General features: G+C 42.1%; 1 protein-coding gene across 1 annotated transcript in view; it reads right to left on the bottom strand.

Annotated features, from left to right (window-relative positions):
* EXD1 (exonuclease 3'-5' domain containing 1) overlaps window positions 1-12,960 on the bottom strand; it is a 594,484-nt gene that overhangs the window by 360,256 nt on the left and 221,268 nt on the right. The window contains exon 9 of the mRNA XM_053711728.1: window positions 7,337-7,423. Within this exon, the coding sequence (XP_053567703.1) occupies window positions 7,337-7,423 (87 nt within the window). The remainder of the gene's footprint in view (window positions 1-7,336; window positions 7,424-12,960) is intronic.

The raw sequence follows: 12,960 nt of genomic DNA, 5'->3' as shown, positions 1-12,960 counted from the left end.
GTAGAAGGTCCTGCCTCAGCGGCAGAGTCCATGGTGGAAAGGATGACATGTCCACCAGATCTGCATACCCAGTCCTGCGTGGTCACGCAGGTGCTATCAAAATCACCGAAACTCTCTCCTGCTTGATCTTGGCAATCAGACGAGGGAGGAGAGGAAATGGTGGAAAACACATAAGCCAGGCTGCGTTCTGACGAGACGCCATCAGATCCATTTCTGGTTTGCCCCATAGTTGAATCAGCTGGGCAAATACCTCCGGATAGAGCTCCCACTCCTCCGGATGAAAAGTCTGCCGACTTAGAAAATCCGCCTCCCAGTTCTCTACTCCTGGGATGTGGATAGCTGAGAGATGGCAAGAGTGAATCTGTGCCTATAGAATTATCTTGGAAACCTCCATCATGGCCAGGGGATTCCTTGTTCCCCCCTGATGGTTGGTATAGGCTACAGTCGTGATATTGTTCGACTGAAATCTGATGAATCGGAAGGAGGGCTTCCTCCTGAGTACACGAACCCTGAGCCTTCAGGGAGTTCCAGACTGCGCCCCAGCCCAGAAGGCTGGCATCTGTCACTATAGACCACTCTGGCCTGCGGAAACTAATTCCCCTGGACAGATGGACCCGAGATAACCACCAGAGAAGAGAATCCCTGGTCTCTTAATCCAGATCGAACAGAGGAGACAAATCTGTGTAGTCCCCATTCCACTAGTTGAGCATGCAAAGTTGCAGCGATCTGAGATGTAGGCAGGCAAACAGAACTATGTCCATTGCCGCTACCATTAGGCCGATCATTTACATACACTGAGCCACTGATGGCCGAGAAGTGTAATAAAGAGCACGGCAAGAGGATAGAAGGTTTGATATCCTGACCTCTGTCAGAAAAATTTTCTATTAGAGTTCCTAGTTAGGAAACTTGTGAGAGGAGAGAAAGAACTCTTTTCTATGTTCACTTTCCACCCATGAGACCTCAGAAAGGCCAGAATAATGTCCGTAGGGGACTTGGCAATTTGAAAAGTCGACGCCTGAATCAGGATGTCGTCTAGGTAAGGGGCTACCACTATGCCCCGCGGCCTTAGAACCTCCAGAAGGGACCCTAGAACCTTCGTAAAGATTCTTGGTGCCGTGGCTAACCCTAAGGGAAGAGCCACAAACTGGTAATGCCTGTCTAGGAAGGCGAACCTGAGGAACTGATGATGATCTCTGTGAATCGGAATGTGGAGATAAGCATCCTTTGAGTCCTCATATATTGACCCTCCTGGATCATAGGGCTGATGGTTCGGATTGTCTCCATCTTGAAGGATGGGACCCTGAGAAATTTGTTTAGGGTCTTGAGATCTAAGATAGCTCTGAAAGTTCCCTCTTTTTTGGGAACTATAAACAGGTTTGAATAGAAACACAGCCCCTGTTCCTCTTGGAACTGGGTGGATCACCCCCATAACCAGTAGGTCTTGAACGCAACGTAAGAGTGCCTCTCTTTTTATCCATTTACAAATAGTTGTGAGAGATGAAATCTCCCCTTTGGAGATGACCCTTTGAATTCCAGAAGATATCCCTGGGAAACAATCTCTAGCGCCCAGGGACGCTGGACGTCTCTTGCCCAAGCCTGGGCGAAGAGAGAAAGACTGCCCCCCACTAGATCGGGTCTCGGATCGGGGGCTACCCTTCATGCTGTCTTAGAGGCAGCCGCAGGTTTCTTGAGCTGCTTCCCCTTGCTCCAAGCCTGGTTAGGTCTCCAGACTGGTTTGGACTGGGCGAAATTTCCCTCTTGTTTTGCATTAGAGGAAGTTGAAGCTGCGCCACTCTTGAAGTTTCGAAAAGAACGAAAATTATTCTGTTTGGTCCCTAACTTATTGGACCTATCCTGAGGAAGGGCGTGGCCTTTTCCTCCAGTAATATCAGAAATTATCTCCTTCAGACCAGGCCTGAATAGGGTCTGTCCCTTGAAGGGGATGTTAAGATGTTTAGACTTTGAAGTAACGTCTGCCAAAATGGCAAAACCTGAATTTTTAGCCGTTCGTTTGGTTAACTGAAAAACGGCGTCAGAAATAAAGGAATTAGCTAACTTAAGAGCTTTAATCCTGTCTAGAATATCGTCTAACGGGGTCTCTACCTGCAGAGCCTCCTCAAGAGACTCGAACCAAAAAGCCGCTGCAGCAGTAACTGGGGCTATGCATGCAAGAGGCTGGAGGATAAAATCTTGATGTATAAAAATTTTCTTGAGGCCCTCCAATTTTTTATCCATAGGATGTAGGAAAGCACAACTGTCCTCGACGGGGATGGTTGTACGCTTAGCTAGGGTAGAGACTGCTCCCTCCACCTTAGGGACCGTCTGCCACGAGTCCCGCATGGCGGCATCTATGGGAAACATCTTTTTGAAAGCAGGAGGGGGAGAGAACGGCACACCTGGTCTATCCCATTCCTTAGTAATAATTTCCGAAAACCTCTTAGGGACTGGAAAAACACCAGTGTAAACAGGCACTGCAAAGTATTTGTCCATTTTACACAATTTCTCTGGAACCACAATGGGGTCACAGTCATCCAGAGTTGCTAAAACCTCCCTAAGCAATAAGCAGAGGTGTTCAAGCTTAAATTTAAACGCTGTCATTTCAGAATCAGGCTGAAGTAACGCCTTCCCCGAGTCTGAAAAGTCACCCACAGATAGAAGCTCACCATGCCTCGGCTTCTGAGTATTGTGAGGGAATATCGGACACAGGCATTAAAGCGTCAGAAAGCTCTGTATTAGTTCTAGCCCCAGAGCTGTCTCGCTTTCCTTGTAACCCTGGCAGTTTGGAAAATACCTCTGTGAGGGTATTATTCATAACTGCCGCCATGTCCTGCAAGGTAAAAGAATTAGATGCGCTAGATGTACTTGGCGTCACTTGAGCGGGAGTTGTAAATTCTGACACATGGCGAGAGTTAGATGGCATAATCTCCCTTTTTTTAGTCAGAGAATCCCCTGGAGATAAATCTTTAAGCGCTATAATATGGTCTTTATAGTTTATAGAAATTTCAGTACATTTGGTACACATTCTAAGAGGGGGTTCCACCATGGCTTCTAAACATACTGAACAAGGAGTTTGTCAGACATGTTTAACAGACTAGTAATGAGACAAGCAAGCTTGGAAAACACTTTAATAAAGGTAAAAGAGCAATTAAACAAAAACGTTACTGTGTCTTTAAGAGAAAAAAACTAACACTTAAACTGCAAAACAGTGAAAAAATATAGCAAAGTCTTTGAAATTTTTACAGTGTGTGTTAAGGACTAAAGCAGCATTACACCCACTTGCAAATGGATGATTAACCCCTTAGGCCCCAAACCGGATTGAAAAAACGTTAAAAAACGTTAAGACAGTTGAGCACCCTGCCACAGCTCTGCTGAGGCTCCTACCTGCTCTCAAATACGATTCTGTGCAGAAATAAACCCTTTGTAATGGTCCTCAAGTGTCAGAGGACTCCTCTAGGGAAGCTGGATGTCTCAGTCTGAATAAAAACTGCGCATTTAGAGCACTAAAATAGGCCCCTCCCACCATGTACTGGATGCCAGAGGGGCCTTAAGAAAGTACTCCTAGGAGTATCTGATTAGCCATGTGGAAATTAGGCCCCAAAAAAAGAGTTATCTCCCTCAGAGAAAAAACGTCCTATTTTTAAAATCATGTAAACGTTTTGTCCCTAATATAAGCATTAACATGAGTATTACCCTGTTCTGTAAGCATGATCCCAGTCGCTGTTAAATCACTGCATCAGGCTTACCTCAGTACACAAGGCTCTGTCAGCATTTTCTAGAACTCATTTAATCTCTGTAGAAATAAAAATACTGAACATACCTCAAAACAGGTCATCTGCAGGACATTCCCCCAACTGAAGTTGTCCCATATTCTTCAGTTATGTGTGAGAACAGCAGTGGACCTTAGTTACAAACCGCTAAGATCATCAAATCTCCAGGCAGAACTCTTCTTCTAATTTCTGCCTGAGAGTAAAACAGTACAACGCCGGTACCGTTAAAAAATAACAAACTCTTGATTGAAGGTAAAACTACACTAAGTCACCACTTATCTCTTGATACTTCCTATCTTGTCGAGAGTTGCAAGAGAATGACTGGGGGTGGCAGTTAGGGGAGGAGCTATATAGACAACTCTGCTGTGGGTGTCCTCTTGCAACTTCCTGTTGGGAAGGAGAATATCCCACAAGTAATGGATGAACCCGTGGACTGGATACACCTTACAAGAGAAATAATTATGTTTAAAAGGACCACAAGAGTTCCAAGTTACCCCCCGGCCCGTTAGGAATTATTCAAAACTACTTATGCTCAAAAATAATTAAATATTTAAGTTAAAAAAAAAAAAAAAAAAGGAGGGGAGGAAGACAAACAGTGATGTAAGTCCATGTGAATGAATTAGAAAAACAAAGACAGGTTAAGAGAAGAAAAATGAATTTAAGATTTTCTTTTTTTATATACTTTAATTCCACTATTTCAAGACAAAATTATACCAACCACTGCTGGCTTTAGAATGGAAGCATCTTCCTCTGAGTAGCGCGCCGGGCGGGAGGAGTTAAAAATATAATCTAGCTACGCAAGGTGCACAGTGCATACGCAACCTGCGTAGGGAGATTGTAAATTAACTCCTCCGTCCGTTTTCACTGATGTCCAGTCAGGCACTGTAGGGAGTTGCAGCTCAACGGGGGTGACACCATCAGAGGAGATTAATTCCTGCTTGATGGTCTCAAGGACCACCAACAGACCACTGGTTGGCGACCGCTGGTCTAGGGTATAGACTTTCTGGGTAGCGAAAGATTGAAAGGATTTACATACAGGATGTGTGACTACATGCTTTGCCACCACATCTGTAGTGTCCCTTACATGTTGTCTGGTTTTCCAAGTGCTTTTTACGCCAGGTCATACTAGGGGCTAAGAGATTCTTTAGTGTCTTGTTCCTCCTACTGACAAAGTTACAACCTTCACTGATAATAGGTTAGAGGGTTTTGTCTCCCAAAAGAATAGGGAGTTGCTTTTTTACAATTTTACAAACATCATTATACTGGGAGGAAAAAGTGGTAACAAACAATTTATTGTTTTGTGTTTTATCTGTATGTTTGAGATTTTAGAAGACTATCAATATCCTCAACTGCAGTGTATGCACTCTCTATTGTACTAGAGGAATAACCTCTTTGAGAAAGACGTAGTTTCAGATCTTCAGACTCTTTAGCAAACTCTGAAGAATGAGAGCAATTCGCTTTATTCGGACGAATTGTCCGTTGGCGATGCCAAAATGACAGTGCTTAGGGTGTAGACTACGAGCATGAGTGGCACAGTAAGCAGGGGTCTGGCTTCAGAGAGTTCATACTCATTTTTAACCGCTTACTCTCTATGATAACTGTTGATTGCCAATAGCTTGTAAATGTGCATTATATTCTGAGATCAGACGTTGTGCTATGTTAGTGAAACAAGTCAGTTAAACGTTAATCTAGCCCCCGCTATAGAAGGGGCTTGAGCAGACAGAATCTATTACACTAAATAGCTGTGCAAAGTTAACTGTGCAAGCAAGGACTTTATAATTACAGATAGAGTATTAGCTTATTAGCTTTAATCTTGCAATCTAATATCCCACATTAACAGGTCCTCTTGTTACAGCATTATTTTTGAATTTATTAATAGCCTACAAAAGATATTGTTTGTATCTGACTGCTTAATATTATACAAACCAAGTACAATTTTTCATATCTAGATACATGATTCTCAGAGGTGTTATTCACACACCTATACTAAATATTAATATCTAGAGATTTTAAGCAGACAGAATATATTACACTGAACAGCTGTGCTAAAGTTGACTGTGCAAGCAAAGACTTTACAATTGCAGATAGAGTATTAGCTAGATAGCTTTAATTTCATAATCTGACATCCCACATATTAACAGGTCCTCTTGTTACAGCATTATTTGTGAATTTATTAAAAGCCGGCTAAAAAAAAGATATTGTTTGTATCTGACTGCTTGATATTATACAAACCAAGAATAATGTTTCACATCTAGATACATGATTCTCAGAGGTATTATTCACACACCTATGCTATATATTGATATGTAGAGAGTTTAAGTGTTTTTAAACGTGTATGATTGAATAGTTAAACCAATAAAGATAAAGTATGAATGGTTAAAAACCATTCTGGTATTATTCAGGGAGAATTTTAAACCAATAAAGATAAAGTATGAATGGTTAAAAACCATTCTGGTATTATTCAGGGAGAATTTTAAACCAATAAAGATAAAGTATGAATGGTTAAAAACCATTCTGGTATTATTCAGGGAGAATTTTTCCTAAATAATTTCAGGGGTAAAGCACTCTTTTTTTGTTACAGACTTTGTAACTCATTTATCTATGGCACAGTAAGCAGTCAGAAAGATCCAAATGAGTCAACAGGACCCCATCAGTAAGTATAAGAGAAAACAAGCAAAGATCCAAGGAAAGCAGCCTTTTAGTAGCAGAAAACTGGAGGGGCAGAATATTGTAGAGAAGGTGTTTCCTACAGAACAAGCTTCTCAAAGCGGATGGCTATTACCACTACCCCAATTGTCAAGGATTATCAGTTTTTTTAGTGTGCTGGCACAATAAACATCAGGGAAATGTTAATGAGATAAAAAATAAAGCTGCATTTACTATCCGATTTGCACAAGAGCGTAGCACAATTAAACCTTATTTCCATCTGATAAACATTGCTACATCTCTATGCAGATTTAGATTTCCTCAGAAAATACATTATTCACATTAACAGGAACTGTGGGGCATATCCTAGTCTTGTCAATTAGGTATTCTCATGGGTTAATAAGCCATGTTAGTTAATCTGATATAGCACTGAAATACCTTACAAACCAATCCTTCAGATAATCAGATTTCAGATTTATTATATAGTTTATAAAGCTTTATAAAACTTTAAAATAGTGAACAATTCATACTTTTAAAACTATGAAACATGTTTACAAAAATGTTTGCGACAGAATGCAAGCTAGTTCATTAAACTAAATGTAAATAATTGTACACAAAATAAGGACAGGGTTAATTGCCCATGAATTGCATCATAAAACGAGCACACAAAAAAGTAAACGGCAACAATAATTGAATTTCTGATGATCTCCTTTTCTTATTGGCTGTATATTTTGTGTAGGTGAGAAAATCCAGATGTTTGTAACAAACAAAAATAGAAGGGTTATTTTTTCTGAAATTGTAATAATGCTTTCAATACCCTAATGAAAAAATTGGAATTTGAAGTGCAAATTCTAAAGGTTTGGACTATACAACATACCAATAATGAGCTAAATAGTCATCCATGTCCATATTTACCAGCTTACCTGCAGCCAGCAAAGCTTTCCATGGCGACACAAATTCATTCCTGCAGCACCTAAACCCAGAACACTTTGATTCTGAATATGACGGATCTAAAAAAAGAAATGTGTGTAAGTAGAAAACATGAGCCAAAAAAAGTTATGTGAGCAACTATATGTTGAATCTGGATAAAATTAACTTGTGCAGACCAGAAGTTCAGCTAAACTAAAATTCAGCTAAACATTTTTTATACATTACCACCTATATTACAACTTGGGTACCTTAAAGAGTATTTTTAAATGGCATCAGCAGAACTTCAACTGCGCAAGTGCAGTTGAAGCCACCATCTCACCGCTGCTTATAGTAAACAGTGAATTTCCCTGTCACTGTTTACAGCAGTGGTGAAAAAGGCGCAGTAATAATTATTTAAGTAAAAGCACTTTTGTTTGCAGATACTTGGATTATAAGCATGTTTGGGGAGAGGGGTGGCGGCCCATGGGGTGATTCTTTAGCACTGTCTTCTGTGCTGCTGTAAACAGTGAATTGATACTGACAGGGAAATTCACTGTTTACTATAAGCAGCAGCGAGATCGTGGCTGCAAATGCACTTGCGCAGTTGAAGTTCTGCTGATGCCATTTAAAACTCTGAGCACTGGAGCGTGCTAATAACAGATTTACATAGGGTGTATGGTGCAGTCCCGATTGGATGATGCACCTGTCAATCAAAAAGAGATTTCTGAAATTCTCACAGGTAAACAGTCGGGGAGCAGGTATTATATTGTGCTTATATTGAGTAATACTTCCAAAATATAAACTCAAGTATAGTTACATTTACCATCACTTTAAGCAATCAATCCCCTTTAAAGGCTGCCTTGCTCCTAAGTTCAGTGCTTTGGCATTGTTATTTATTTGATCTTGCTATAGCTCTAATTACTGATTTTCCCTGTTGCCGCACTGCTGCCCAGTTTCTGAAGACCATTTGCCTGTCCTTAACCAAGCTTGTGTATGCTGATTTTGCCCCAGCTATTTTTTTTTTATGATATATTTGTCCCTGGCGTGTTGTACTGTCTTTCAGTTCTGGCAATACCTGTCTGTACCAGCTCTGGCCATACCTTTTTGCCCCAGTACCAGTTTGCACCAGCTCCGATGGTACCTATCTGCCCCAGCTCCGGCAGTACCAAAAAAGTTATAAGTGCTCAAATATATGAGATCTCGGGTGTTAGGGAAAAAAGCCCCCATATGACTTTAACCCCTTAGTGACCAGACCCTTTTTCAAAATTCTTACCGTTAGGGAGGTGTTTGTGTTTAGCTGTAATTTTCCTCTTACTCATTTACTATACCCACACATTATATACCGTTTTTCTCGTCCATTAAATGGACTTTCTAAATATATCATTATTTTCATCATATCGTATATAATTTACTATAAAAAAAATTATAAAATATTTAGAAATTGGAAAAAAAAAACAAAAAAACACACTTTTTCTAACTTTGACCACCAAAATCGGTTACGCATCTATAACCACCAAAAAACACCCATGCTAAATAGTTTCTAAATTTTTTAAAAGTTTACATGTTCTTTGCAAGTTATAGGGCAATAAGTACAAGTAGCACTGCTATTTCTTTTTTTTTTTTTTTTTTAAATTAGCGATAGTTGCATTGTAACACTGATGTCTGTCAGGAATCCCTGAATATCCCTTGACAAGTATATATTTTGATTTAGTAGACAACCCAAAGTATTGATCTAGGCCCATTTTGGTATATTTGGAAAAGGAGGCAAAGCAGATAACACTCCTTAACCAAAAAGATAAGGAAGTCGAAGAGACCTTCTGACCCTTACACTTCCCAGAATAGAGAACAAACAAGGAAGAAGTTTGTCTAAAATCCTTAGTAGCCTAAAGACAGAACTTCAAGGCGCGAACCACGTCCAAATTATGAAGCAAACATTCCTTCGAAGAAAGATTGGGACACAAGAAAGGAACCACAATCTCTTGATTGATGTTGCGGTCTGACACGATGTTAGGAAGAAAACCTAACTTAGTACGTAGGACAGCCTATTTAGAATTGAACACCAGAAAAGGAGGCTCACATTGCAAGGCAGCAATCTTAGATACTCTGAGCACAGAAGCAATAGCCAGTAGAAAAAGAAACTTCCAGAATTTAATGTCAACTTCATACATAGGCTCAAACAGTGCCAGTTGCAAAACCTTAAGAGCAAGATTTAGACTCCAAGGAGGAGCCTTAGATCTAAACACAGGTCTGATCCTAGTCAGAGCTTTAACAAAGGACTGCACATATGGAAGCTCCGAGAGCCTCTTGTGCAGTAAAACAGACAGGGCGGAAATCTGTCCACTCAGGAAACTGGCAGAAAAGGCCCTTCTCCAGTCCATCCTTGAGAAACGATAGGATCCTGGCAACCTTAACTTTATGCCAGTAAAATCCACGCTCTTCACACCAGAATAATTAGGTTCTCCACGCCTTCTGATAGATGCGACGAGTAACCGGCTTACGAGCTAGAACGAGAGTATCAATAACTCTCTCAGAAAACCTCTCTTGGCTAGGACTAAGCGTTCAATCTCCACGCAGTCAGCCTCAGAGAATCTAGATTTTGGTGAACAAAAGGACCTTGGTCCAGCAGATCCCTGCAACAAGGTAACCTCCACGGAGATGATGACATCCCCAGCAGATCCGCGAACCACATCCTTTGCGGCCACGATGGAGTAATCAGTGTCGCTGATGCCAGCTCCTGCTTGATGCAAGCCACTACACAAGGAAGGAGTGGTAACGGCGGGAAAAGGTAAATTAGACTGAACCTCCAAGGCATTGCTAATGCATTTATAAGCTCCGTCTGAGGATCCCTGGACCTCGACCCATATCTGAGTAGCTTGGTATTGAGACGGAACGCCACGAGATCCATCTCCGGCGTCCCCCACCAGTTGCATATCTCCACAAACACTTCGGGATGGAGAGAACATTCCCCTGGATGAAAGGATTGTCTGCTGAGAAAATCCGCTTCCCAGTTGTCCACACCCGGAATGTGGATCGCTGACAGCAAACAGCTGTAGGCCTCTGCCCACTCTGGAATCCAAGATACTTCCCTCATTGCTAGGGAGCTTCTCGTTCCCCCCGGATGGTTGATGTAAGCCACCAAGGTTATATTGTCTGATTGGAATCTGATAAACCGGGAGGAACCCAGAAGGAGCCAAGCCTTCAGAGCATTGAAGATTGCTGAAGATCCAGAATGTTGATCGGTAGGGAGCATTCCTCCTCAGTCCACAGGCCTTGTGCCTTGTTGGAACCCTAAAAAGCTCCCCATCCTGATAGGCTTGCGTCTGTAGTCACAATCTCCCAGGACAGAGCCACCAAGAGAGCGATTCTCTCGACCGGTTGTCCAGAGAGATCGGTTAAGACAGATCCGAATGATCGCCATTCCACTGCCTCAGCATGCACAGTTGCAACGGTCTGAGACGGAACTTGACAAAGGGAATGATTTCCATGCTGGACACCATGAGACCAATCATCTCCATACACTGAGCCAGAGAGGGCCTTAAGGAGGTCCGGAGGGCAAGACATGCCAAAGCCAGCTTGCAACGTCTCTGGTCTGTTAGAAATATCCTCATGGATATGAAGTCTATTATAGTACCCGTGAATTCCACCATGGTACTTGGGATAAGACAACTCTTTTCTAGGTTTATCTTCCATCCATGAGATCGAAGAAGAGAGTCCGAATGGTCCTCTGCCAGATGGTGCTTGTACCAGAATATCTTTCCAAGTAGGGAGCTACTGCTATACCCCGTGTTCTGGCAACAGCTAGAAGAGACCCTAGAACCTTGGTAAAAATTCTTGGAGCAGTAGCTAGACCAAACAGAAGTGCAATGAACTGGAAGTGCTGGTCCAGGAACGCAAACTTTAGGAACTGGAAGTGATCCTTGTGGATTGGAACATAAAGGTAAGCATCCTTCAGATCTATAGTGGTCATGAACTGTCTTTCCTTAACTAAGGGAAGGATGGACCTTATTGTCTCCATCTTGAACGAGAGGACATTTAAAAATTTGTTTAAGCACTTTAGGTCCAGAATCGGGCGAAAAGTTACCCCCTCATTTGGGACCATGAAAAGGTTTAAATAGTATCACAAACCTCTTACTGCGATAGGCACCAGGATAGATACCCTCTTTTTTTGGTCTGGAAGACAGGATTGAGAGGAGAAATCTGCCCTTGGGTGGAGAGACTTGAAACCTATCCTGTATCCCTGAGCTATGACCTCCAGGACCCATGGATCCTGCAAGTCCCTGAACCAAGCATCTGAAAAGAGCGACATTCTGCTCCTACACGATCCAGAGCCGGATCGGGGGCCGGCCCTTAAAGCTGATTTAGTCTCGGAAGGCTTCGTGCTCTGCTTTGACTTATTCCAGGACTGAGCCGGCTTCCACGTACTCTTGGTTTGCTCAGGCTTAGCAGAGGACTGCTGTCGTTGGGATTTATCGGCACAAAAGGAAAGAAAATTAGAAACTTGTCCCTTAGACTTGTTCTTTTTATCTTGCAGTAGGAAGACACCCTTGCCCACTGTTACCATAGAGATAATAGAGTCCAGGCCTGGACCAAATAAAATATTTCCCTTAAAGGGGAGGGAAAGAAGTCTGGAATTAGAAGTCATATCTGCAGACCAGGACTTCAGCCAGAGTGCCGGGCGGGCCTGAATCGAAAAGTCAGAAGCCAGACAAAACAATTAGCAAATCTCAAGGCCTTAATTCTTTCTTGGATAATGTCGAGGGGACCCTCGATGAATTCGGATAAGTGGAGATAGCGCCATCCACCATAGGGACGGAATCCCACAACTCCAATTGACAGTTCGGGACCAGAAATATTTTTTTAAAGTTAGACTAGGGGAAAAGGAAGATCCAATTCTGTCCCATTCGTTCTTAATAATGTTCGTCATCTTTACAGGCACAGGAAAAGTTAAAGGCACTATTCCTGTCCTCGTAAACTCTGTCTAATTTAGGAATCAAAGGTTTATCAGGCAGCTTGGCCTCTAGAACCTCTAATGCAGACAGGATTTCCTTTAAAAGAAAACGTAAGTGTTCAATCTTAAATCTAAAGGCTGGTTCCTCGGCAGCAGGAAGCTTAGAGGCAGCAGACTCTGTCCCAGAAAGTTCATCCTCTGAAGCCTCAGAGTACAAATGAGACAGAGCAGTTAAATCCAATAAATTACATGATGACCCCGGGGCAGCAGAGCTATGTTTAGCCTTCCGCTTGCGTTTAGCAGGGCGAGGTAAAGCACTAGGGCCTTAGACACCGCCGTTTTTAACTGCGCTGTAAAATCTTGTGGTAAAAGGCCCCTCCAGATGGAGGATCAAGCGTGCTACGGAAAGCTGCATGAGTAGAAGGAGATGAATGTAGGGTATGCACCTCACGGGACGGCGAGACCTCAGAGGTGGACGGCTCAGTGATACCAAAAGGGTTAACCTTCTTTGACCGAATAACATTGTCAAGGCATGTGGAACATAATTGAGAGGGCGGGCATACCAAAGCCTCCTCACAATATAAACAGGTATTACTATTTGGAATAGAGGGAGTACCCTCTAATATATCAGAATCCTCCATAGCTTAAGCTAATGACAGCAGGACACAGAAAAACTTAAATTATGCTTAC

This window comes from Bombina bombina, chromosome 1, assembly GCF_027579735.1.
Source record: "Bombina bombina isolate aBomBom1 chromosome 1, aBomBom1.pri, whole genome shotgun sequence".
Taxonomy (NCBI): domain Eukaryota; kingdom Metazoa; phylum Chordata; class Amphibia; order Anura; family Bombinatoridae; genus Bombina; species Bombina bombina.
The sequence above is the reverse complement of the archived record's forward strand: the minus strand, read 5'-3'. Positions and strand labels throughout refer to the sequence as shown.